Source organism: Scomber scombrus, chromosome 22, assembly GCF_963691925.1.
Source record: "Scomber scombrus chromosome 22, fScoSco1.1, whole genome shotgun sequence".
Taxonomy (NCBI): Eukaryota; Metazoa; Chordata; class Actinopteri; order Scombriformes; family Scombridae; genus Scomber; species Scomber scombrus.
In genome coordinates this window covers 9620015-9647231 of record NC_084991.1, presented here as the reverse complement: position 1 = coordinate 9647231, position 27217 = coordinate 9620015, and the positions used below count along the sequence as shown (strand labels likewise).

The following is a 27217-nucleotide window of genomic DNA, read 5'->3' as shown; positions in this document are numbered from 1 at the left end:
ATGTTTTAAAATGTATATAAAATACTCTACTTTGAATAATAATTTGCTTCCAATTTGTTTTTTCCACATTAACAAAAATAAAATAAATAAAAAATAAAATGTAAATGAAATGCTTCATTAAATTCCTTAAAATGACATCTACTTGTTTTACCTCATTAAAAATGACTGAATCTATGAATATGCTAATATTTTTCATTTCAGACACTTAACAGCTGTGAACAAGATGTTTCCTTCTTCTTTGTAAATTCTGTGTTTGTGCACTGGAGGCTTCAAGTTTCCACATCACACTTGTTAGTTGAATATTGGAACAGGATTGGCTTCCAAAATATTTGTATTGTCACAAATCATCCTCGTAGGCCCGCCCCTTAAAATTGAATTTTCAATGAGCTCAGAGAAACGTTCCACTTTCAGTAAATGAATGTGAAAACAGCCTCTAGTGTCAAACTCTGCACATACATCATTCTGCACAGTGAAGCTCCAACATCCAACTGTAGGAACAAAAAGAATAAAAACATGTTTATGACTAGAGGGGGACTTAAAAAAAAAATTAAGATTACAAGTGTGTGTTTGTTAAAGGAGGAGTGGTTGTGTGTTTTGCAATCAAAATAGTGAGGTCATGTATTCATTACACCAGCATTACTTTTTAATCAATCAAATTGCAGATTGAAGAAAAATATACAAAAAACACATGTATAAAATCGATTATTAGGCTCAGTTTATCTTAAAAACAATAATGAAAATATATATTTACAAAAATGCACAAAAATGTCACTTTGGGAAGCTATACATACACCCACAAAAAAGCTCAACATAAATAAGTTAGTATAATATTTTCAGTGTTTTTCAAAAAAAAAAAAAAAAAAAAGACACAGGTACACTTCAAAGTTTTACACCAGCTGAGGCAGTCTAACTTTGTTTTTCTGCCCTCACAAGAATGAGAAATTAACAATAGTGCAATTACATGTTCCACATGAATTTCACACCACAAAAGACAAATCTTTGATTCACATATTTGCATAATAAGTAGCCCAGTGATTCTTTTCTTTCTTTCTTTCTTTTTTTAAAATGTTTTTTTCTTTTTTTTAACATGTTTGACCTATGTTAATCTGGACTACACCATTTATAATGGGGGGTGGGAAGTACTGTATGTGACCTATGAGTCACTAAAATATTAAAACACCTAATTTAGAAATAGAAAGCTAATTCTTAGGACTATTAGCAAATACTGTTAAATTTGGTTGGATATTGCTCAGCAGTTTTGCCACCCACCCCCCCTTCCCATACAAAAAAGGCACAAACTTTGGCAAAAAACCCTTAAGAAAAAAAAAAAGATAATGCAATAAATTGGGGAAATTAAAAGGTGACATTATTTGCATGTAAACTTTATCTATCATGGCTAATCCCAGTTAGATGGACCCTCAACAGTGTGGCCATCTGGGCCTTCAAAAACAAAGATATAACACTGGGACACATAAAGCCATAGAAAAAGTGAAGACATTTTGTTTCCACATAACCCTGACTTTTTGAAATCTGCATTTTTAACTTACATCAATTACCTGAATAATGATACAATATGACCACGTTAACAAAATAATATTTCTCTTTTGGAAATTGCACTGCAATCCCCCGAGTCAAATTCACACACTTACTCAAATACATTTAACAAAGGTATGAAAAGCATATTATGCTTTTTTTATGTGCTACATCTGAAACATAGGTAGTAATTTAAAAAAAAAATGAGCAAAAATCCATTTGCACACTGCTACATCGTCTGCTGCTTCTGAGGCAATTTAATTTAAATGAGTGCCAAAACTTGCTAGTGTACATATTCAGTGCTTGTGCAGCCTTCTCCTCCTCCCTTCGTAGGAAAGGCTGCTTTTGTTTTTCTCTCTCCGGTCTGTCAGATGCTGAGCGAGGCTACACAGTATTCCACCAGCAACAGGTCTCCCTGCTCTGTGGGACATAAAGAGGAAACAGGCTGTTTGAATGGTGCAACTGAAAAAGCAGTTTGCTCAGGCTTGATATCCCTGTTACACACACACACACACACACACACACACACACACACACACACACACACACACACACACACACACACACACACACACACACACACACACACACACACACACACACACACACACACAGAGGGTGTACAGTCATACTATGAAGTGGAGGATTTAAAAAAAAAAAACGTGCAAGTTACAACGGCTGATGACGCGTTTAGTGGGTGCAGAAAAAGAAATGTGTAATTTTGCAACTGTGATGTGTGTTAAAGATGCTGCTGGTAAACAAGTTAACAAAACATTTTTTGGCACGTAATATGAAAGCAGATCATCCCGATTTAATGCATTTAAAAATATGTATGTCATCAAAAAGTCAAAGGCCGTAATAGTTGTGTAATAGTGAGACGCTGATCTCTTTACCTGGCATGTGTGTTTTTCTCACTGGACCTCCGAGCTGTTGTCTGGCCTGATCTCCTCGGCTTTCACCGCCTGACTTCCTGCGCCTTCCGCCGGGTCGTCATCATCATCATCGTCGGTATGCGACTTTTTACTCTGACAGTCGCTGGAGCAGGGACCTGGCAGACAATTTAAAAACAAATTAAAAAACGCAGAAAAGTTGATGGTGTGTAAAGCTGGAAATCCTCTTTAAACGGCACCCGACTGCTGCTGCTGCTGCACACATTTTACTATTACCGAGAATAGCCCGAGTTATGAGAATAGGGAAATGCAAACTACGACGTAATACGCGATCTTCTAAGAAAATGTGCTCTGTGTTGTCACTCTTAATAATAACATGAAATGACTTTAACATAAGTAGAGAAATCTTAAGTCCCCCCCTCCCTCCCTTTGCACCCTGCGCCTTCCTTCACTTTCTTCAAGGCTGATCCATCGATCGCATGGCACAGTTCAACTCCGGACACAACTGTAGCTGCTGGGAGCCTCTGCATTGCGGCACAGGGGCACACAGGGTGCGCATGACCACCGGAGAGAACAAAAAAGTGCGTGACAGCCTCAAAAAAGTCAAGAGCGATCACCTGAATCTCCTGCGGGTCTTTTCCTTGAACCGTCTCTCCTTTGAGGGCGAACCAGCTGCCTCTCATTCCCCTCCGGGGCATCCTGCCGGTCATCGCCGGGCAAGTCGTCCTCTCGCTGGGGCCGTTCGTTCCCGTGAGGCGGTCGGAGATAAAACTCCGGTGGGTTGCTGTCCTCCTGCCAGACGAAATTCCCCGGAGAGAGCGGTCTGTTGTTAACGGGATCGAAATTATAAAGCTCCGTAAAGGCCTCAACGTCATCCTGCATCGTAGCCGTCATGTACCTCCGCAACTCCTCTCGGTCAGGTGAACCGAAAAGGTTTCTACGGACCGGAGGTCTGACGTTGTCTGGCGGCCGAGCATCCACCCTCTCCAATGTCGGACTCGCATTAGAAAGGCGAACATCTGACATTTTGTTGCACATATGACAAAGGGAAAAAAAAAAAACAACAACACACAAACAACAACCAAACCCTTTTTAAAGACTGCTAATTCCAAGTAGTATTCCTTTCAAAAGCAAAGTCAGGGGAGTGCTGCACGCATACTCCGCGCGTATCATCCAAAACACGTGACGCGCAAAATTTTGGAATAAAACGTCTCCAAATGCGCAGGGGGATTTAAGAGAGCCACTCCTGTCAAAAGTCCGTAGTAAAGCTGATGAAAACAACAAGGCAAGTCATAACAGCCAACATGGCGTTAGAGTGAGCTGTGAGTGAAGGAGAAAAGTTGACATCAAGGAGTATTTAAACAGAGACGGCGATTCATTGGTCTGCGCATTATGGACCGCCCATAGAGATCTCTTAAAGTCGAACAGGGGCAACAACAACACAGAGCGGGATTGGATTAACTCTACACATGAATATGGTCTAATTAATTAGTTTGATTAGTTAAGTACATGTGAAAAAGCCAACTGAAGGGAGCTGGTAGTTGTAAACAGTGCATTATCATGCCTTATCTCTCCATTAGCACCTGATTTACCCCAGCAGGTTTAACTGAACTTAAAATAGTCACAGTTTTCATTTGATCTCATTAACTGTCATTTGTCATATTTTTGTCCATGCACTGTAAACTGTGGTGGATGAATTACATCACCTGATTGTTTAAAAAGTCAAATCTGATAAGAAAACAACACTTTTTAAAAATCTTGCTGCAGAAGCTCCAGGCGGAGGTCTAGCTGCAGGCAGCTCACACTATCACATGAATCAATCATTAAATGATTATACAAGTGCAGACAGATATCACTGCCTGATCGGATTTCGTGTCACATTAACAGCTTAAGCACACTTGATTCAATCAGTGTAAATCTATTCAGTTACTGTTTCAAGGTTATCGAAGGACTGGGAGACACGAAAAGTGAGGTCTTGTGCAGGAAAACAACAACGAAACCCCACAAATCTGCCTCTTGGCATCCGATGACATCAGCTCTCGGGCAGAAAAGCCTTCCGTCATCGTTGGCGCGGTGCCTATCGCTGTCAGACTTTGCCACTGGTGCCACAGGGGTGGTTTGTGTGCTCCACTGGTTGTAATTGCTTGTGTGTGCTTGAATTTTAAACAGCAGCAAAGGAAATAGAAAGTGGTGAGGCAGCTTTAAATTTCTTTTAAAAAAGCGTTGAAATTCAGGGTCATTTCCCTTTGAGGGATTTCAGTTTGACTCTTAAAGGTTCAAGAAGACTTTAATTGGTGTTCATGTCAAGACCTGGTAGTGATCTCATTTGTTTTCTGTACATCTGAAAGCTGCAGAAAAACCCTGTAGTAACTGAGTGAATGCATACGCAACAGTAAGCATAACTTTATTACTTTTTAAAAACATTTTATTTGAAAGGGATGAGGCAATTCAAAATATAGCCGAGCATGAAACTGATGTGCTGTACAGAGTTTATAGCTCTTGCTAATTTTCAACTCTTGTCCCCGGTTGGGCCTTACAATGTAATTAAAATATACAGCTTTCATTATCATTACCATTAAACTGTAATACACTACAGATATGGAAGTGCAATAAAATACACATACTCAACTTGTGCCCAGGAGTGTACGTTGTCCTAGCTTCAACTCTGCAGCGAGTGTCACTCTGCATTCCTCTGCGGCTTTTGCCAGTAAAAATCACTGGGCCTGCCTTTAAGGCCATGCTGTTTCAATTAACCCTCGAAACGAGTCAAACATCTCGTGATAAATACAGCGAGGCCATCTGTTATATCGATGTTATCGTCAGGATCACACTTAATCCATAATGTGTTTACGCTGCTGCAAACTATGCAGTGTTGTACAGAACGATCCCTGATATGAAAACAGATTCTGACTAAACTGATTAGATGGGAAAGTGAGAAACAAGGCCAGAGATGGTTTTGTTTAGGTCTCACGTGCTGAAAGAAATGCTTTAAGGATAGTAATTTGGGGTTTTTTCCCACTTGTTTTGCAAATAATTTCAGGACAACTGGACATATTACTGCTCACTGTCAGACCTTCAGAGAAAAAAATGACAGTTTGAAGTAGATAATCCAGAACATGAAAACTTTAAATGATTCCTCTCTTTTATGTTTTATTGAGTCCAGTGACACAGAGTTATCCACTTCATAAAAACCTATCATCATAAATCTTTTACTGTTAGGCCTATGTGCAGTTGTTTGCACCACCTTTGTTTGTTGGGTTTGACATTGAAAAAAATGTCTATCTTAAACAAATGACGAAAATGGGAGTAACATTGTAAAAATGTAACTCAGTGAGATGATGCAACCGCATCAGAGAATTACTTAAACGAACCTCACCGTGTGACACAAATCACAATCCTTTCTTGACTCAATGGTGCAGCCTCTCACCACGGACAACTCAAAAGGGAGGAGCAGTAATAGACTCTTAAGAAGGATGCATCACTGTGAAAACACCCCTGAAAAAGTACATTTTTGTCAAAATCGGACACATAAACACTGTTAACATGTGTTGTTGAAAAGTGTTTGCTCATAAAAAGGCCCATTAAAATTGTGCAACAGGCATAATTCAAGCTCAGAAAGAGGATGTAGCCAAGTTATTAATTTCTTTCCATTGCAAGGGCAGTGGAAACATGAATCTGGTTTACAATGTGCATAACGACTAGTCTTGGGAAATGCCATTACTTCCACATCTTCTTCTGAATCATGCATAATTGTTATATTGCTAACTGTGTGCAGGGATGCAAGAATAGTTGCTGAATTAAGGGATGGTCTGGCATGACCATCATGGAAATAACTGATCAGATATTAGCTTAAATGTTAACACTGTACATCCATATATGATAATTGATTAATATAGTAAAAGGCCCATAATGACAGAAAGTGTGGTGCACTGGATAAAACACCCTGAGCCCACATCTGTTGAAAATGAAATGTCGCCATGCTTCTAAACAGGCCTTATTTTATTTAAACACAGGATTGCAACTACAGGGCCATTATCCACAAACAGTACATGACATCAGATTTTAAATTGGAGGCCATTTTTAATTGCTGGACACCAGGGAGGGATTATTCTGAGCCTGCAACCAAAACCTGACAGGGGTCCAGCAACAATAGTCACACCTGCTGCTCACTTCTGAAAAAACTCTCTCCAATAAACAAATAACACCCAGTAGGCTAATACAGCAGCCTCATGATGGTCATTTTCTGCCAAAATAATAAAAACCCAGAGTTATGCTAATAAAGTCCAGGAAGTTTTGTTTTTCTGTATGGTGTTTTGACAGTTCAGCCCAGTCTGGGTTTGATCTGAAGTGCTGGAAAAGCACTTAAACACATTCAGTGCTTTATGAACCATAAGTCATTCAGACTGTCTTAGATTGGTGAGCAGGTTCTGGACCTCTTGCGTGGTGTCATGAGACAGCCGCCTGGGAGCTCTGCCTCTTCTTGGCCAGCTCAGCCTGAATCTGATGGGGAAACTGGTCCAAGTGCTTGTTCACACACTGCATGCAGAACCTCTTGGTGTAGAAGAGACTGCAGTCCTGACAAGGGAGAAGACCAAAGTTCAGCACAAGGGATCTAGGTTCACATAAGCACTGAAATATATATAACCAGTCACATTTATTCCAGAACTGGGTGACTTTATTTAAAAAAATGTTCTTACTATCTATTAATGAAACTGGATTAATTGATTTCAGCATCCATTTCACATACAATTTTGCAATCATCTGAGGAAAACATCAAAACTGACGTCAATCCTCTGCAGGGTCAAATGATGCCAAGTGAAGAACTATTTCAGCTTGATTTTCAAAGTCAAAATGGACATGGAGCTTTATATGACCATCAAAGTTACTTTCTTCTGTCCCTACATGTAACACATTAAGATTTTACTGTTGTCTCATCCAATACTGCCTGGGCTGCATATGCGAGTAGACACACACACAGTAGACTGAGTTTATTAGTCCCAGCAGGAGCATGACAACATTTGTGCATACAAGTCTTAATCTATGTGCTAAACTGCATTCACTGGGGCAAAAAACACACCGTGGTACCACAATGTACTGTATTTATCTTACCAATCCAACGCAGACACACATGCTGCATAGGCTGCAGTTTGAGCCCAGAACAAGAAACTTTTCCTTTTCAGGACAGAAGGGGTCCTTGGTCATAAAACACTCCTCTAGCAACCTGGTGAGCAACAGAAAGACACACAAAGAAATGGATTATTACTACATGTAGGCTTCAGAATCACGACAAAAGTGTATCTCGAAGCAGAAAAAGCTGCAGTTTTGTAGCCGTGTTGATAAACACGCAGTCACGTCACAGCTAGCAGCGTTAGCATTAGCATAGCTTCACTGCGAGGAGCGTTTTGCTTAGTTTGCACTTACACAATGGCTCTGGTGTTTGGTGGTTTCTGGCCGTAGTAAGTAAAAGGAGAAGTTAAACCACACAACTGACAGGTAAATGTTTTTTGAGGTGTTTCAGTTGTATTGTGCTCCATCGTTTCAAGGCAGAGGAGCTGTTTTTCCTGGTTTTATAAGAGTTCAGTCATGTTGTTTCGTGAAGCTTCAGCGCCACCTACTGGCCTGGGGGAGCGACATACATGAGCTATATTATAGCAAGGTTCAAAATAAAAAATAAAATAAAAATATCAAGATATTTTATCTACCATATAGTTATCACCTGAATTTTTTTAAAATACATTTTTGGACAAATGAATAGAAAACTCTTAATATCCCACATCCTTGAGGAAAGGTGTTTTTTTCTCCACAGTATTAAGATGCTTAAAAAGTCTGTGTTGTATATAAAATGATATGAAAGCTTAGTGAACTAGTAAAGATTAATGCCATGGGCTGTTTTCATGGTAGGAAATAATCCATTGAGGTAATCCGTTTTTACGGCAGACATTTGAATGTGTAATTAAAGGAGAAGCACTGGTGTGTTTAACATTAATGACTCACTGGGGCACGTTAAGGCAACAAAGCTTTCCTTAACATTATTAGTTCCACCTGTGCTTTTCTGATAATGATACCTCAATATACCTGCAGGGTAAAGGCTGATCTATTTGAATACTGCAGTCTGAATGAACAGACAATATTGGCACAATTATATACAATTATGACAGTTAAATATATTACTTTATTTTAGGCTATTGAAACAGCAAATGCATCTTTTTATTGTACACCACCTATGATAAAAAAAAAAAACATTAACAGATTCATTATTACAAGAAATAACATTTCAGAACTACACAGGGAGGTGAAGTCTAAGTACAGTAAATAAGGCCCATCAGCTCCCCTTAGTGAGACCTGCAGATATACACATCCCTTTCACTGCAGTCGCCACATTCTTGTCATATTTACAAAATAATACAGAAACCAGCTCAAAAAGATTATTGTGTTTGTGGTCAAAACAAGTGATTCAATACTGGCCAATACTGGGGTTTTTTCATGAAAAAAAAAAGTGTTTTCACAGCAGGAATTGTACAAAACGTTTTGTTCTCAGTAACACTGATCTGAGATAATAGGTTAAAAGTGAGCTATGATGTTGTCTTGATTTTTAGCAGTAGAATGAAGGATTAATATTAACACATGACCCATGAAATTGCAATATTTTCAAATGATTACAGTAGAAGTAAGGCTCCTTGCAGTTAAGTTCTGCTATTAAAAACAAATGCACCACTGTTCATGATTTAATACTATGTGTTCAACCCTGGTCCAACATTAAGTAGTTATACATCTACCCTATGGTTAAAAAGATACTTTATAATGTATTTTTTGTATTTGTTGGGTGTATAAGTTGTGGTCAAAATAAAGGAAACACCAACATGAGATCCAGGGAAACATTATGGCACGTCTTTCATCAATGCAGTCATCTTAAAAATGATTGAGGCCACTTCAGTAAGGCACTAATACACATTACAGGGCATGACAGTGATACACATCTTTTAAAAATATGTTTGATTTTGAGTTGCAGCAGCTTCTTCGCCTCATCATTGTTCAAAGGCACTATGAGTATGTAGCATCAGTGCATGCATGACTGCAGCAGTCATGTTGGTGTATCTTTATAATTAGTACACCCATTTTAAATGCTATGCATATTTGCATAGCCTACTCCCTGTTGAACATCAGTTTAGTACTCCAGTCTTTAGGATGAAAGCTTCCACCCACAGCAAACTGGATGTAGTAAGGATGCATTTGAAAATATCAGTACACATAGATGGTGTAGTTTAAAAAAGTTTGTTTCTCACTGAGCCCCCTTTCATTGAAGCAGCCACCTACAAGAGCTGTTTTTTGTTCCAGTAGAGAGTCACATGGGCTAAATACAACCTCAGCAGATCACAGCGGTGTATATCCAGAAACAGAAGCTGCATGACAAGCTACATACAGTACACTGATATGCATGATAGTAAATGTCCATGTATACCCTGTTTTGAGTATTTTACCCGGCATACATTAACATCTTATTACATGTCCAAATATATGACCATGTTCGAAATTCTCAGTACATGTCCCTGTATATCTCTTGCAGGAGCGGGTGCAGTGACGTGTCTTCTGTCGTCTTGATTTCCTGGACCAACTGAGCGTGCTCCGTAACCAGTTCACGGAGGTCAGCAAGTTTCTGCAACAGTCTGGGGAAGAGGAAAGTGTTGTCTGGGTGGTTGGCCAGCAGGTGGAGCTGTAGCGCCTGGATGATGCTCTCCTGCAGCTGCTCCACAAGAGGCACATCCACCAGGCCTGGACGGTCTGGGAGTAAAGGGATCAAACAGAGAAAGAAAGATGGAGGGTTCAGTTTCTTGCCATTTTATGCACTTTAAAAATCATCCACACCACTTTAAGTTACCTCCGCAGCAGATAATGGCAGCCACAAAAAGGGCCAGGTCGCTGTCGTCAAGCTCCAGGGAGTTGAAGCGCGTGGCAAACTGGAACTTGGGCTCCATCATGTCACTAAATGGCCGCCGGAGGCTCTTGAGGAACTCACGGGTGATGAAACCTCTGCCACGCGCCACCAGGAGGCCGTCTTTGTTCATGCAGGAGGCCAGGAGGGTGAAGAGAGCTTCATAAACGCCATACTTCAAGAGAGTCACCTAAATATGAGTCAAGTTGAGTCAGTTTTATTTGTAACTCAATGTCCTTTGTAGTAAAAGGCAGAAAACAATAAACATTTATAAAATACTCCATATAACTAAAATAACCTTTCAGCCACCCATACAATACAAGAGAACAGCACCAAAGTGACTAAAAACACCCTCACCTGATTTAGATTTAATCCTGGGTAAATTCAGGAGACACACGACAGGGAAAATGAAGCATAGAATCTGTAGTTTTCTCACGTGGAATGACAGTAAGATGGGTGATCTATAGCCTACTGCACCTTGAACTCACTTGATCGTTTAAATCCAGGCTCTGGAAACCCGGCACCGCCTTGGCGAACTCCGTCAGCTCTGTGACAGTCTCCACAGAGGTGCTCTGGCAGCAGTGGAAGAGCCTCGCTTCAGCCTCCCTCTGCTGGAGCTCCCCACACCCCAAAGCTGTAACTACATCCCCAGCTTGAAGGCCGCTGCCGGACTCCAAATAGTCACTGTTTACCATATGGGCCGCTAAAGTCTTCTCCGCTAGCTGGAACGTCTCCATGTCGTGGATGATGAACGGCTGCTGAGAAGGATAGAGGAGAGGAAGTTGGCAGGTGACACAAAAGTGGACAGAAGAGAGAAACAGAAATTGTTGTCCGACACCCCCATCCCCAATTTACCGGCTTGCTAGTCTTTCCGGTGAGTATGAGCCGAGCTTTCGCCTTGTTCATGTTGAAGTTACTCATGTAGGCTTCATGGATCTGCTTCACCAGAAACTTGTGGTCGGACAGCATGGGGCTCGCCTCCTCTTTCTCCACCATCTTGCTTTCCGCCTTGAGCTTCAGCTTCTCCGCCTGAGGCATCCGCCCAAACCGGATGGCTGGTGAGTGGAGACAGTTATCATCAGTAGCAGCTAGAATTTCTTAGTTAACAGTTAATCTACACATATTAAATGCTGATGTCAAAAATATCCTCCTAAAGCAACCATATATACACACACACCCCCCCCCACACACACCCACCCACACACAAATGACATGACGGCCTGCCCTCTTCCCTCTCTTCAGAGGACAACATGCCATCTTCCTCTCAGGTTTCTGGCACTCTCCTGTGTGCAGCGGGAGGCCACCGTAACAAACCCAATGACCCCGCAGCAGTCAGCGCAGATGACAGGCCAGATGTGGAGCTATATGGGCCTGTATTTTCTCAATGTCAAGCAGGCTCCTGCAGGGCATTTTTTCTATAAAACCCAGTCAATGTAAAGCACATTGAACTGGAGCCAAATCACCAGAGGACACGTCCTGCTGTTGTTGTAAATCTTGATAGGAACACAAACTACGGTGTTGACACAGGGCGTTGTGAGCCAAGTTTTATGTAAAAGCATTCACTTACTTGCAAGATCTTTCAGTGGACACATTGATTACATTACGATTTCAGAGATTCATTTGTTAATTACTTTGGCTGTTATTCATGATGTATATATTCTACTCTTTTGGAGCTATCAGGCCTTACCGTTGTGGGACATGCCCACAGAGATGCACTTGTGGAATCGGCAGTACTGGCACTTGTTGCGGTTCTTCTTTTGGATTTTACAGTTACGTTCACACTTGTCATACTCCAGCTTTAGCCGGATGGTCCTCCTGAAGAAACCCTGGTGGAAACAGACAGGTAAAAGCAGAAGTTATGGACTTAATTTCATTTGAGGCTCACATTAAAACATTCTAATTCAGGTGCACAAAAAAAAAAAAAATACTTTCCTAGTGCTTAAGCCCATAAGACAGATAACCCTGTTGATGTCTTTATACTCCTTGTCTGTATATTTCCCTCACCCTTGAGGTCAGAAATAATCCACCCTCGCCACACCTCTTTCATAAAGCCTCTTAACATAAAATCTACATGAAAAAATTTCCTGTTAATCATTACAAAACTATTTAAAAAATAATTTCATGCTGGAAAATTTTATTTCAGGGGATTTTTTAGTAATTTTTGTCTCTTAAAGTAACACGAGGGTTAAGAGAAACCATCTACTGTATATCTATGATGTCTGATGACAGAGATCACTCTATGGTACGCTATTCATCTGTTGAGTACCATGCATGCCATATGGCAGGGGCTTATTACATACATTACAGGACCAGTGTTACATTATATTTTGGATTGCATTACAGTCAAGTTACATCTATTCTTAAAGAGAGGTGTACAGTAGACTCTGACCTTTCTGAAGAAGAAGGCAGATTGGACAAGACGTCCCTCACATGAAGATACAGAGCAACGTGCCAGCACATGCAACATGTGTCAAAGCATACGCTCCTCTGACGCACACACACACACCTCTCACATACCTATGCACTTCACTGACATTTCAGTAAAGACATTTCTCAATGCTCACTGTCAAAAAAAGGGGATCTGGATTTTCTATATAGTAAATTGAGCCGTGTGGTCACGCAACATATCAGCCATCATCTAACTCAAGGCAAGAGTAGTTACGACATGAGGTTATTACAGGTTTTTACGAGTCACACGTCACTGTAGCTGTCATGGAAAATGTGTGTCATTGTTAACCAAAGAAATATATAATTTTGTGTGTGCAATCTTCATGAAAATGGTGAAAGAAAACGCATATGGAGAAGCTTAGCGCCATATGATAGTATTCAGAAATACATTACAAAACAACCGAGCTGCAAAAGTAAGGTCCAGACGTGTACGTGTTTACAGCGTGCATGTCTTTGCATGTATGTGAAGTTGTGTGCAGACATGACCAGAGGCAAATGCTGTGATATATAGCTGTGATAGGTGAGTAACAAGACTAGAGACGTACGCAAACAGATTTATTGAGCAGTGTTTCCTGAAGGGCAAGTGTCTTTGAGTCAGACTGAAACACATGTAGGCACACTTTCCAGACTGACTTCTGCTTATGTGATCAACCTGTCTATTACTGAACTCTTCCACTAACTGTACAGACCGCCCCGCTGCTCTTAATGTCCCATACGAATGTCGTACCATCACTACTACAGACTTAAGCCCTCACACCATAGCACCGCAGCACATTCCATCCACATTCCCACTATTGAGCGCTCCTCCCCTAAAGGGAGGTGTTGAAAATGATACGCAGAGCCCCATCCAGCATGGAAACTGTGAATTGTGACTGCTACATATCACAAGCCAGATTTTTTTCCATGATGGCGCAATCTCATCAGTCAGAGAATTTAGGAACAGACTGCTGTCTAAATACACATCTCACATGTGCGGCGTCCAACAAGTCAGTGTCATCATGTCCCTACTTTGGAATAGCAGCGGTCTGACACAATGAAAGGTTGTGTGCCAAGACAGGCAGCCGGGCAGCTGGGCCTGGCAGGATGAGTATTATTTGTGGTGATTCTGATGAATGAGATGTGGGTCATAAAGTGGATTTTTGACAGGAGCTGGCCAGTTTTGCAGAGCTTAAAAACACACACAGATGTGCATTGTGCAATTGGTAGGACATACTGCAAAACTTGGACAGAGAAATGAAAATTGTGAAATGTCTGCATCCATCTCTCTCTCATACATATATATATCTCATATAGATTAGAGTGAAATAGAGGGTCACAGTGCCGATCTACCAGATTCTCTCCAGCTGAGAAAAAGAAGAAACAAAGTGGAGAACAATCAAGAGTGAGTCTGTGTCACTTCACCACACTCTGGATTTCTTCATCATTGTGTTGTTGTTGTTGTTGCGTAAAACAAACACAGTTGCTTGGTCGACCTGTGGTGGACGGGGAAAACTTTAAAGCGGTCAAGGTCACAAGTTAAAAAGTCATGAAAAAAAGCAAACAAGGGCTCAGATTAGCAGCAACAACCTGCTGTCAGTTTACAGTAGTATGAGCCCACAACAAGCTCGCGACTTCACTAACAATCCACTGATGAGCCTTAATGGCTTTCACACGCACGCACACGCACACACACACACACACACACACACCCCCCAGTGGTCTCAGTTTCTCAGTTACAGTATGTTCTCAACTTTCACAGATTTAAAATGATATGTATGTACTTGTGAAATCCTCCAAATCCCAGGAATCTCAGGTATTTTAGACATTTTTGAAAAATGTCTTGTAAAGGATCTCTATGATTATGAAAACCTTTTAGAAAATGAATGCAAACTAAGTTTCTCTAATGTATTAATAATAATTAGCATTAATATGAGCAGCACTGGGTCATTTTCCGGTATTAACAGAGACCTTGTCGAGACCACTTGTCCTCACAGGGACCAAAGCCCAGTGCTAATGAGGTAAAATGTAATTTCCTTGTTAAGACTAGAAGTAAGGTGTGAATTGAGGGTATGTTAAGGTTAGGTTAGGCATGCATTGGTTATGGTTACAGTTAGAAATTGGGTTAGGCTGTCTACAGTGAATGGAAATCAGTGCAGTGCAATGTCCGAGCAAAGATAGCTGCACAAACCTGTGTGTGTGTGTGTATGTGTGTATTAACGTCACTCAGTTTGGCTCTGTGCCAAGCAGGGTAGGGGTGACAAGTTAACCAAGGCCATCATGCCCACAACTTCACATGACCTGACTGTGTGTCTCAGAAACTTTCCACTGGCCTCTAGGTCAGGTGCCTCCACATGCCGGGCATTGTATGTGTTTGAAAGTGTCTGCGTCCATGCATGTGTAGTGGTAGCAATGTGTTTGTGTACTTTGTGAGTGTTTTTCACCTCTGTTACATTTCCACAGATAGTTGCAGTTCCACCAAAACCAACATTTGTCTTTGCAGCAAGGTGAACATCAATCTGAATTTTATTGTATCTGTCTTTTTGGTTATATTTATATACACGTATGGGCTTTATGAGCTCACTCACATTGATGTGTACAATATAGTACATACAAACTGTACAATATGTCTTTGAAGTGGCTGCACTTGCTCACCTTACAGCCTTCACAGGCATGCACCCCATAGTGGAAGCCTGACGCTTTGTCTGAGCATACTCTGCACTCCAGGCTGAGGGGGCTGAATTTCTCCTCAGGGCCTATCGCTGCTCCGCACCCCCCTGACGACGGACTAGAGGCCGGGGTCAAGGTGTCTACAGCAGACAATACAGCAGAGGAGAGAAAACAATGTGTGTTTACAGAGCTGGACTTGTCTTGCCTTACCCTTGCTGGGCAGACCTATGTCAACTTGAGATATCCACTGTTTGGAATAGGTTTAGATGTACTCTTAAAAAAATATTAACACTATTATTACGGTGCATTTACAAGCGAGAGGAGGTAATTCAAGACCGTTGTTGATATTGACAACACCTACGGGAATAATTTCACGTTTTGGGAAATTCCCTTATTTGATTTGTTGCCTTGATTCAGTTGAGAAGTTTATTACCACTTAAATGTCTGTATGGTAAATATAAAGCTCTAACAAATTAATTAAAAGTTACATTTCATGAACAGTAAAACTCTCTGAGGGTTGCTGCTTTTGTGGTCTAGTATGAGCAGATAATACTGTGCAACTAGCATGACTATCATGTTCTTAATGTAACAAGCAGCAACAATGAAGGGAAAACAAGTTACTGTCTCTAATGTTGCATACAGTATAATTAGGGCCTGAAACCAATCAGAACAAAGTCCTAACAATTTACACATAGTGATATCAAAATCAAGACTGATAAATCAGGATCAATTCATCCATCATTTAACAATGTACACTGACGAGTCCTACAGGAGAGCCCACTGCCTTTGTCTGTTTGAATATGATAGATAAGAGTCTCCTGAAGACATAATGACTTTTGGTTGAAGTGTCTCCCTAAAATTACAAAAGGTACATTTAAAAGTGCTCAGCAATGTGGAGATGGCATCATGGAGGAGACACAAAGAAACTGAGCGGTATCTAATCTTCTTTTATCAGACACAGGGCCCCTTAAGTAAATTTAGACATGACACACTGGAAGGTCACAGGGTCAGAGTAGCAAAGATCCATACAACCAGTCAGCAGTACCATATAGAGCACATTAGATAACCTAAATCTTGACTTACATGTATGAATTCAGCATTAAAAGTGCATTTTTTCCATTTTTTGTGGCTGATTTGAACATTTCCTCCAACCACAACGCCTCCCAACTACTCACCCAGTGTGATGGAGTTCTCCGAACCTGAGCAAGTGCTCTGGTACTCCGGGAAATCAAATCCCAGTGTGTCTCCTCCTATGGACTGCGAGATGTCACGAAGATCCTCCATCAGGTCTCCACACAGCGGGCTGTCTAGGAGGGAATCCCCCAGCGGGGATGGGGGGCAGTAGAGATCCCCTGCCATGTCCGGGAACAGGGACCCTTACCTGGGAGGACAACCCCTCACTCACCAGACTAAAAAGGAGACAGAATAAGGAGGGAGGACATTTAAGATTACTATGAAGTTTAACAGAGGAAAAGAAAAAAGCCATTTCATTGCTTAAGCTCTACGTGATGAGAGAACTTTGGGTAAAGTGTGTTAAATCTTTTCATGGTGGCAAAGACAATGTTTACATGAACCCGGCAAAAAAATCCTCACTTTATCTTAGTTTTATCTCTCCATCCACAGTAACAAACTCAGCTTTTTTTTAAACAGTCTCCAGACATTTTAATATGGATTATATGATAAACAGTACACTGTGAGACATATTTGTCAGATTTGACCATATAAAGTATGTTACTGGGTTGTATTAAACCATTGTAGACAAAGCTCTAAATCAGTGAGCCGACTGCTTTACGACTGTATTGATTTTTATGATGTTTGCATCAATGTGACGAAACACTTGAAATCGTATTTAGGTAGTTGGGTAAGTAGGTATTTAACTGAATTAGCCAAAAACAAGACATGCATGCAGCAATGTATGATTTTATACACCTTAATATAATTTTTTACACATTTTCTTACAGTGTACACAAGAAAAACTTTTGGAACATTATAACTTATACAGTACCTGTTGGTGGCTACTACTATACTGTTTAATGGGGCAGCTGAGCCTAGCTGACAGGTTTAAAAAAAGCTGCAACTTACTATATTAGTATGCAATAATTACATTAAGTACTATATTTCTACAGAAGCAACAACACATGTATGAGTGGCACTTTGAGGTAATATTTCCATATTTATACCCAATGATGCATGCTAATTCACAAACTGATTAAAACATTGCAAACATGAAAAATCAAAGTCTCTTTACTGTGGGTGCCTTATGCAGTGGATATAGAGATATATGCCAGAATGAGGTAGGGCTGTTCAGTTCATAATACACAAGTGATCGTTACATGAAGTGAACCATGCCCGTAGAGTCAACAGCACTGCATTATTTTGGCTGCATGATTCACCGATTAATCCAACCTGCCAGCCAAAGTACACACGCTCAGTTTGCTGCAAATCTTTTGACTCTTTGATTTATTGACCAATGTTCATGCTCCAGAGACTCTAACAGACTTAGTGGATACATACATTTTTTATACACCATACACAAGGTTCACATTGTATGAATAACTTCTCAGTGTATGGGACAAGACTACTTTTGAGAGGCTTGAAATCTATCTCTCCCACTGGCAGTCTATTGTTTTTAGCCTCTCTGCCTGTTTCTCAGAATGGATCTTAAAGTATGTGTGGGAGGGAGTTCGCAGGAGCTCCCAGCTGCTCACAGCAGGCTAAAGGACATCTGTTCGAGCCATCGCACGTTCTATAACGCTCTCTCCGACTTCCAGTAATTCATTGCGGCAGATGTTAATGTTGTTGCACTACAGATTGCAGACTGATTCACGGGTTTATCTCTGTTCAAACTTCCTTGAACATACCATTACACCTTTTATTTCATGATCATTTGAGTAGGAATCAGTTACATACCTCTGATCTAATCTGATACAGAGAGAGAGGGGCCATCACAGAGCTCATGGGAGCTCAATGTAAAACCTCAGTTTACACAGCTGCCTACATCTGTACGCCAAGCAAGGAAGAAACATAAACTAATACGAGCTTGTGCAACTTCACTGTCCAGTGTCATGTGTGCCAGTTGAACTACTCGTTGAACATGACAGTTAGGTAAGGTGCTCTCCTTATCAGTCTACATAGGATACATAAACTCTGTCAACTCTTCAAGCCAGGCAGTAAGGACGTGATTGATCAAAGGATGCTTGTTCTTTTTTTATCTAGACTGTGTTGCAGCATTTTCAGGGGTCAGATCGTGGGAGGGGGTGGGAGGTGGGATGTATGCATGTACTTACAGTGTACTACCATATCAAGTGTATACTGCATGAGTCTTCTTTCTTTATTTGTGTACTGAAGGATTTATAGGCAAAAAGAGGTGAGTAAGAATGAGACACGTCTTGTCTAACTGGTCCGCCGAGCTCGCTTTGACGCCCTGTTTTTAACTGATGTCCCTATCAGAGGGTGGATTGGACAAAACGGTTGTTCTCTGCAACACAATAAACAGGATTTGGAGCTGAGTGCATTGAGTTCATCCTGAACACATCACTTGCCCCAACATGGATGTCTCGTCCTTGAACTATGAATCATTTTAAGTGTTCACTTAAGGTGAAAAATGGTTGTCAAGTATGTCATGCAGCATATTTCTAAAACTCTGTGTATGCTTTTTGGTTTCCTGGTATTTACATTTTTCTGCACTGCAGCTGAGTTGTATCCAGAATTTGAAGCATCCAATCTCAAAACAAGCCAAACTATATCCAAATCTGGTTTTTGACCATCTAACAGAAGTTAGAAAAGTTGTACCAAAACAAGTTACGTTCTGTTACTTCTGTTTACGCTTTATGAAGGAAAGGAGAATAAGCTAAAAGTCACAACTTCCTGTCTGTCATTTTATTTCAGATAATAATAGAATAGAATGCATTTATTGGCATTGCATGTTAACATACAACACAATTTGCTGTCTCTCTTCAAAAAGGAAAACTGTATGCCATTCACTCCACTCATCCGTCCACTCACTCACATGCACACACATTAAAAAAACATACAGGATTAAGTGTGTTAAAAATATTAAAAGCAGGTCTAAAAGTAAGCCTTCCCCAACTGGCTTTTCCTCTTTTCTGGACGACGCTGGCGCAGTCTCCTGTTTCCCCATCACCCCACAGTGCATTGTGTTTTTATTCCCAGGGGAACTATAATCCCAGACTAAGTCCCAGTCTATCTTTAGGTCACAGGAGGAGAGGAAACAGGAGCTTCACTGAGACTCGTCAACAAAAGCATGTTACCACGTGACAACAGACATGTTAATATAACTCACACAGAATCTGAAAGAGCTTATTTTAAAAGATAATTTTCATTATCAACTAATGTGTTTATTATTTTCTCGATACCGCGATGAGTTGTTGGGCTCATACAATGTTAGAAAATGAAGAAAAATGTTGATTAACTAAAGTTCAAGATGCAATCTGTTCTAACTGAATGTCCACAAGCCAAAGATACTTAGTTTACTATCAAAGAGGATTAAATAAACCAGAAATACTCACATTTAAGAAGCTGGACCAAGAAAAAAAAAAGGACTCAAAACTAATAATTAATTATCAAAATAGTTGATTAATAGTTGCAGATCTAGTCAAAACAGCTGAACATGAGTCATCAGAGGCCATTGACAAATGAGAGGCAGAGCTATTTTTTACATTTGCTGTCATTTACTTTAAATAACAGGTGACAGTTGACCTGAGAAACAGGCATGTGACCTCTCTGTACTTCAGGTCAGCTGGACACAGATGCAGATTTTTTATTAGCTTCTTCTCACTCCTCATTTAAGATCCAAGACATAGCAAAGAATAGCTCTGGCCCCCCCATTCGCCTTCTGATGATGACACCGATTCAGCTGTTTTGACCTTTCTCTGATCTCTCTGCAACACGTCTCAAATCTCTCGATATTGCTGCTGAACATTGAAGGAAATTACACCCACTTGACAGCAAATATTCTCCTCTGATCAGAAGCTACAGAGCTTTTCTTGACACCATGTGTGTGTGTGTGTGTGTGTGTGTGTGTGTGTGTGTGTGTGTGTGTGTGTGTGTGTGTGTGTGTGTGTGTGTGTGTGTGTGTGTGTGTGTGTGTGATTTGTTGCAGAATCAGATGAAGGCTTGACTAGTTAGGAAGGCGAACTCATTTTTATTAAATGCACCATGAGTTAACTTTCACTCCCTGCGTTGGAGAGTGAGGATCATAACGTAAAGCTGCGGTAGTGAACACAAGTTTCATCAGAGAGTGAAATCGTCTTAAAAGTTTCTAATCACACTTATATAATAGCACAGTTTTGAATAAGGGTCAGTCACTACCTCAGAGGCTGCTGATCGAAGCATTTCCAGATGACGCTGCCTCGGATAGACGCCTGTCTGTTACCGGAGGAGGGAGATGTTTGCTTCCAGGGATTCACACACACGCAGATCAGCAGCTCCGATCGCCTCCTTTCTCCGCGCTGTCAAAGCTGCGTTCATCCTCTGCAGGAAACAACGTAGCTACGGGCAGGACGTACGGCGACATGATGCGCACACCTCCTGACACACCTATGCTTCTGACCAATCGGCGCGCAGGGAACCGAGAGGCGACCGCCCCGGTTTTTTTGGCAGGACGCAATCACTTCCCGGTGGCTCGAGAGGAGACGTCACGAGTCGGTTTCTTCTCATTGACTCCCCAGTTTCTCTGTTGTGAAGTGACCAACAGCCGGCAGCGATGTGTGTGAAGCACCAGCCTGCCCAATCACGTGGAAGTATTCATCAACATATCACGTGCATGCTCAATAAAACGTTTTAAAAATAAAAATAATTAAAGTCTAAATAGTCGAGTACATTTGCATGTTTTGCATCCTATACACCGATGTTCCTCCTTGCTGGGTTTCCAGGGGCTCCCCAGCTAAAAAAAGGGGAATCATTTCTTTTCACTATAATTCCAGTAACACAATGACACATTGTGACTGTTTTGTTCAATGGTTTCATAGGCAACACTTTCAGTAAAGCATCTAAAAGCAAAACTCCTATCAGATGGGAAACTCTGGGACAAAATCTTATCCATGGGCGCCCTGATTTCATTTGTTTCAGTTTGAGAGCCATTGCTATAAGCTATATAGCATGATTAGCACTATATAGGGTCACATGAATTTAATTTATAATAATAACCTACATTAAATCAGTCTGAACCAAGATGGTATTGGGGTGATGTAAAATGTTAATGTTTAATGCATTTAGAAATATTATGTAAGTCTATATTTATACTCTGGTTACTGTACCATCAAGTGTAGCTATACTAGATTTTTATTAAATGGTTGGAAAAATAAATGTATTTAATGTCTTTTCTTTTTTGTTTTGCTTTTCATTTTTCCAAATTATTGAAATTTGAAACAGTAAAAAAAGGAAACAAGAATGTTTCTTGTGATATAAAGAAGTACAAATGTCCATTTTAAAAAGTATGCTTTTGTTCATCTAACATATTTTGTGTTCATGTACAAAATATTTACAATTCATACAATTCTTACATACTGTATTTGTTCTCAAATGGGATGTGACAAACTACAGCACACCTTACCATTTATCTGGTATATAGTAGCATAATATACAGTATGAGATAAGTATAGTATAATAAGTATAAATGACTGTAATAATACTGCAAGGTCACAGCATGACTGGAAACTAGGATATTGTACTCTGTTATCAGTTGGTCAAGGCAGGGAGTGGAACTAGTCTTTAAGTTCTGCATTTATCTCGGAAAAAGATAAGATTACCTGCACACAATACAGACATGTTCTGCCTTATGTTATAATCTATGGGGCAAATGTTATCTTATTAACAGGCCAGCTAAATTTGTACAATAAAACTCTTACCACCTTATTGCTGAATTAATTAAGGATTATTATATTTACTTGCAGTCTTCTTCATAAAATAAGCATGTGCCTAAAATTTATATCAACTTTTAAATGTCCATTGTGGCTTGATCCGACAACAACCTAAGTAAAACTCAAACTAACACATCATATAATATTTGGCGCCACCTACTGTGTATAGATGCACGACAATGTCTCCTTCCTGAGGTGAGATATTTGGGATTTTGGACCTTCCTGTTTTCCAGTTTACTTCCACAGCTAAACTCTTCTGAGGCTGCTCTGTGTTTTCTGAACTATAGAAAGGGCTTTCCCCAATCTGAAGCTCAGTGAAGTTCATAAATAAAGATTGTGTGAACAGGACATCCACAGTGATGAAGTCTGGGGTGAAACTTGAAAACTCAAAGACTTTGATTACTCTTTTGCATCTAAAGTGTGATCTTAAGTGCTGAACAGTTGCCAGACACCATTTAGCTCAAATATAATGGAACATTTTTTTTGTTTACTTTGAATGTTGTGCCTTCGGATTGTCAGAATTTTCCTCTTCGGTCCTGTATATTACTGACATCTTACATAGAAAAATCCCTAGTAATTGGTTTAGATACATGTCTACATTTTAACACTTAATCTATAGGGATTTTTCAGATTAGTATTTCAACATATAATGAGCTCCTTACAGGAATTACAGCATGAGGCAACATTTCCAGGAATGAAGAAAAAAATCAGACTCCAGTCATTGTTTGTTTTGATATTATTTCTTATCCAGGCTTTATTTATTTATTAATGAACAGTACACAGTTAAAACATGAATAATGCTTTAAAAAAGTTTCATTTCTCAGACCAACTGTACTTTTTGTAAGCAGTTTTAATTCTGTGAAGTGATAAATGTTGCTGTGAAATGCACAATGGGATGCAGCAGCACTCACCCATTAGTGAAACCTTTGAAATCAAATGCTGCTCCTTTTAGAAAATGGTGACAAAGACGTTGTGCTCCAGTGATGTATTGCTGCCCTCCAGGGAAGGCAGTAGGTTGTATAGTTAGCTCCTGATGGGGTAAAATCACAACCCTGAAACCACACAACCTACTACCTCACCCTGTACGAACACCATAAGTCACCCGTGAGGGGAGGAAGAGGAGGATGTGCATGTGAGATCATCTGCATAAATGAAGACAGAACTATATTGTTGTTGTTACAGAGGACCCAGAGAAGCTTGGTGATAACATTAGAGTTAATATGTTACATTTCCTTATAATTACAATTAAATGATCAAATTGTGGGCATGTTGTTAAAGCTTCCACATTTAAAGTAAGAGATTCCAAACATCACACTTAAATTAATAACCAAAAAACACAAAAATTCAGCTTAAATTCCACAAATTGTGAGAAAACTCTTCCCTGCATCATGCTACACGTGTTGATACAACATCTTAAATGTGTAAAAACTAAGATCATCTCTAAAGTTTTCCTCATTTATTTACTAGTTTAATTTTAATAAAGGAAAGCAATCTTTTTATACACCTCAGGCTCACCTGAAAAGAAAGGAAAGTCCCATGTATTCGGTAAATGTCGTGTGTATCAGTTTGGGATAAAATAATTTGAGATAGGAGAATAGCACAACTTCAATTAAAAAAACAACAAAAAGTACAAGGATTAGTCATGTCGTCCTTAGTCATAATGATGATGGTAACGACGACGCCTTTACAGCCGCTTCAGGAAAGACAGTAAGTTGTATAGTCATCTGACAGCTTGGGAATGACCCTAAAACTATACAACCTACTACCTCACCCCAAAGGACAGTTAAACTCCTGCAGGTGTCTCTCATGTCAGACTGCTGACAGTAACGGACAGAAAACGGCCTTCAGGGAAGCAGGAAAAGACACACATGGCCATAAACCAACCTCAAAGTGTGCATTTATACATGTTAATGTAGTAAAAATACAAACCTTACATAACAATTACAACCACCAAGAAACATATTTAACCTTTTGACCATTTCTCAAACTTTAACTATTATTATATAAATAGGGTAGATTTGATCGAACACACAGATAATTTAGATTTTTTTTAAAAATCAAGCTAATTTCAGTCATTTTTAAAATACACTGTTGCTATGTTGCAACATAATTTTTTACCAGATAACACATATAGACTGAAAGAGGTGAAAAATTTAATCCCATCCATTTACTACAATAAATATTTAAGGCCTTTTTAGAGCTTTCTCAGCAACTGGGGCATTCATGTCTATCTTACATTTATAAATGAATGAATGAAGTGGACACAGGGAGGGGTTTATTTTATATGTGGAATACCTTTGTGTTGAATGGTCTTTTCTGTGTATATGACACATCCAGTATGTGACCTTTAGATCTAACTGTGTATCATAAACTGAGATATTGGTATTTACGACTTATTTGTGTTCGAGTGAATCAAACAGTCCTGTCAAAGTACTTCCTGTGTGTCACATATGCTTGGCTGGCCTCCTCCTGTCTGCAGCTCCAGGTCTGTCAGCTCGACTTCTCTCAGGTTTCCTCGACCTGATGGAGACAAATGAGAGGAGAGAGTGAGCCGCTGTTGGGTGTCCGAAGGTCAGACTTTCTCTCTCTCCTCTTGTCTTACAGATGAGCGTCATGTAATGAGAGTGATGCACTGTCTCACACACATTACACACGTATTGCACAACAGACGTAGAGAGCACTTGAATGGTGTATAAAGGCCTGAACACAAATGTAGGTGACTGTTTGCTTGTACATGTGAACACAGATGAGAAGAGAGTGAGAGTGTCTGTATTATTCATGAGGATCTGATTTGGCAGTCTGCAGGTGTTGTTACCTGATGGCTTAAAGTGAGAACACACACAGCCGGTTGGTGCAAAAAACGACACCGTTAACACAAAACTAACAAATAAATCCTCTGAAGATATTTATACCCTAATTGTGCGTGTCACAAGAAGTGTATGTGCAAATAAGCACACGTGTATATGAATGTGTGTGTTTGGCTGACAGGTCAAACAGGCAGGTTGTGGTTGTTTTAGGGAGTTTCCTGAGTGAGACAGGAGATGCTGCGGCTCTGCTGCGGTTTCCCCTTGAGCCGGAGGGAGGGTTGGGAGGGGGGGGGATGTGAGGGAGCGAGTTGGGGTCAAACTTATAAAAGTGACTCATTGCCTTAGCTTCTTTCACACGCACGCAGACACACATGCGCACGCACGCACCGGTTTGCGGCTGTTTTATTGCAGGTCGGTTATCCCATAAATGCCACACAAATCTCTGCACGAGCTACTTAATGTCCAGGCCTGTGAGGTATACAGCCGACCCCGCTCCTTCACTTACACTGCTAGTGTGTGTACAGCCGGCTATCAGGTTTACACACGGCAGGGCCTTTTAGTTAAAGGGCTGATTCACGCATATTACAGATACCTGATTTTCTCCCTCGCCTCTAGTGGTATCCAGCTACACAGATCATTTTATTTGCTCAGGTTTTCAGATATTTGCCTCCAACTTGCAACAAATTTAATAGCAGCATCTTTTAAAATACAGAGGCCCATTCACAGCAGATAACCCACACAAAGTCTATATGAAAAAGTTATTAATTGGAACTACTTAAATTCACCTCCATTGTACTGGGGACATCTCAAATGTACAGTAGGCGTCTGAAAACCTGCGCGAATAAAAGAAATACTATCTGCATTACTACAAACCACTGCAGGTAAGTGAGAAAATATGTTGTTTTCATCATTTGGATGAACTGACACTTTAACCCTTGCCTTGGTGCTAGTGTGTATACATCTGAAGGCGTTAAATGAATAATTTTAACTGCTGGCATGGACTGTTAAAATGAATCCTGTTTATTTTCCTGTGTGTAAATTATTTATTCAAAAATCTATATTGAAACAAAAGGAGAAGCAGGGTGTACTAACATAGAACTATGACCTAAAAACACCTGTGTCCTGTTTGTAAAAATGATAATTGTATTATTCACTAAGGAGAGGAGGAACGATCTGCAGCCATGTCCTCACGTACAACTTCCTCAACAGAAAATTTGTCCGATTGTTTTGGACACACAGCGCCGTAAACTGTAAAACTGTGTTAAACTGTCAGAAATGATTCTGAATTTGATTTGAGATTAAACACTGCTCTCTTTGAAGTGAGCGCACTCGGTGGACTCAGACTGTAATAAAACGGTAAAATAAGTACATGTAAATCAAAAGCAACTGCCTTTTATTTTTTTTTTTACTATTTGCTGTTTTTTCTTTTTCTTTTGTCATTTACATTTTCTTTATGATAGCACATGTCGCAGGAAAGATGGAGGATAAGGTAAATATAAAATGAGACAAAACCTCATGACCCAGAATCAAACTCGTGACCGTGCTTGCGTGGCAGTCTGCTGACCTACGCTACGTCCAAAATGATTCCAGACACTGATGTGCATGAGTGTGTGTAGTGACTTATCTTACTCCTGTTTGCTCAAGATTAACAAAAAGTCACACAACCCAAATCTAGAGCACCTCTGTCATGCTGCACAGGCGTCCTGTCACCCTGCCTGCAGTTGACCAAAACCGCCAACAGGTGTCATGTCTCCCCAAGTACGAAGGAGAGTGTGTGCTGATCCGAGGGCTCCCGTGACAATGAGGCCTTTGTGCAGTTCCGGGTGCCAGCCGGTGTGCCCTCGTGTACTGTTTCCCTCTAATCTTCATTTGACCTTTAGGCTGACGGCTTTTTTCCCCCTTTTTCCCGACTAATTTCCTTTGAGGAGATTATCTTTGAGCCACAGCGCTGAGACTTACTGATTCAGATGACATGACAAACACAACGCGCCAGAGCGGGTTTTGATGGGACGCGTCAATCGCTGTCACAGTCGCTGCTGCGTGCTGGGAACAATGTGAGCTGGATTGTGTTCGATAAACTAA

General features: G+C 40.3%; 3 protein-coding genes and 1 long non-coding RNA gene across 6 annotated transcripts in view; all 4 read right to left on the bottom strand.

Annotated features, from left to right (window-relative positions):
- Positions 1–627: 627 nt before the first annotated feature.
- On the bottom strand, positions 628–3738 carry cdkn1ba (cyclin dependent kinase inhibitor 1Ba). The gene is made up of 3 exons (XM_062444101.1): positions 3041–3738; positions 2427–2581; positions 628–1953 (listed from the first exon to the last, which is right to left on the bottom strand). The coding sequence occupies exons 1-2, from the start codon at positions 3459–3461 to the stop codon at positions 2445–2447; spliced, it is 558 nt and encodes a 185-aa protein (XP_062300085.1). The 5' UTR covers positions 3462–3738; the 3' UTR covers positions 628–1953; positions 2427–2444.
- A 2639-nt stretch (positions 3739–6377) lies between these two features.
- Positions 6378–8009, bottom strand: cdpf1 (cysteine rich DPF motif domain containing 1). The gene is made up of 3 exons (XM_062443888.1): positions 7845–8009; positions 7533–7644; positions 6378–6998 (listed from the first exon to the last, which is right to left on the bottom strand). Exons 1-3 carry the CDS (start codon positions 7955–7957, stop codon positions 6870–6872), a joined length of 354 nt encoding a protein of 117 aa, XP_062299872.1. The 5' UTR covers positions 7958–8009; the 3' UTR covers positions 6378–6869.
- Positions 8010–8581: 572 nt separating this feature from the next.
- On the bottom strand, positions 8582–20933 carry LOC134004763 (peroxisome proliferator-activated receptor alpha-like). Of its 2 annotated transcripts, none has more exons than XM_062444148.1 (8): positions 20779–20933; positions 16623–16856; positions 15433–15587; positions 12041–12179; positions 11209–11408; positions 10842–11111; positions 10300–10543; positions 8582–10202 (listed from the first exon to the last, which is right to left on the bottom strand). In XM_062444148.1, the coding sequence occupies exons 2-8, from the start codon at positions 16804–16806 to the stop codon at positions 9958–9960; spliced, it is 1437 nt and encodes a 478-aa protein (XP_062300132.1). In that variant the 5' UTR covers positions 16807–16856; positions 20779–20933; the 3' UTR covers positions 8582–9957. The 2 variants fall into 2 exon arrangements, with proteins under 2 accessions (XP_062300132.1, XP_062300133.1); XM_062444149.1 differs by having other exon boundaries at positions 10842–11108.
- A 2125-nt stretch (positions 20934–23058) lies between these two features.
- Positions 23059–27217, bottom strand: part of LOC134004713 (uncharacterized) — a 33012-nt gene continuing 28853 nt past the window's right edge. For both annotated transcript variants that reach the window (XR_009927853.1, XR_009927852.1), the window contains exon 5: positions 23059–24848. This is a non-coding gene — a long non-coding RNA (uncharacterized LOC134004713). The remainder of the gene's footprint in view (positions 24849–27217) is intronic.

Excerpts from the sequence above, each read along its gene's own strand:
- cdkn1ba (XM_062444101.1), bottom strand. The coding sequence starts at position 3,461 with ATGTGCAACAAAATGTCAGATGTTCGCCTTTCTAATGCGAGTCCGACA. Across the intron at positions 2,582-3,040 it reads AAGACCCGCAGGAGATTCAG|GTCCCTGCTCCAGCGACTGT; the intron begins GTGATCGCTCTT and ends ATTGTCTGCCAG.
- cdpf1 (XM_062443888.1), bottom strand. The coding sequence starts at position 7,957 with ATGGAGCACAATACAACTGAAACACCTCAAAAAACATTTACCTGTCAG. Across the intron at positions 7,645-7,844 it reads CCAAACACCAGAGCCATTGT|GTTGCTAGAGGAGTGTTTTA; the intron begins GTAAGTGCAAAC and ends GTTGCTCACCAG. Across the intron at positions 6,999-7,532 it reads TGTGTGTCTGCGTTGGATTG|GACTGCAGTCTCTTCTACAC; the intron begins GTAAGATAAATA and ends CTCCCTTGTCAG.
- LOC134004763 (XM_062444148.1), bottom strand. The coding sequence starts at position 16,806 with ATGGCAGGGGATCTCTACTGCCCCCCATCCCCGCTGGGGGATTCCCTC. Across the intron at positions 15,588-16,622 it reads GGAGAACTCCATCACACTGG|ACACCTTGACCCCGGCCTCT; the intron begins GTGAGTAGTTGG and ends TGTCTGCTGTAG. Across the intron at positions 12,180-15,432 it reads ATGCCTGTGAAGGCTGTAAG|GGTTTCTTCAGGAGGACCAT; the intron begins GTGAGCAAGTGC and ends TGTTTCCACCAG.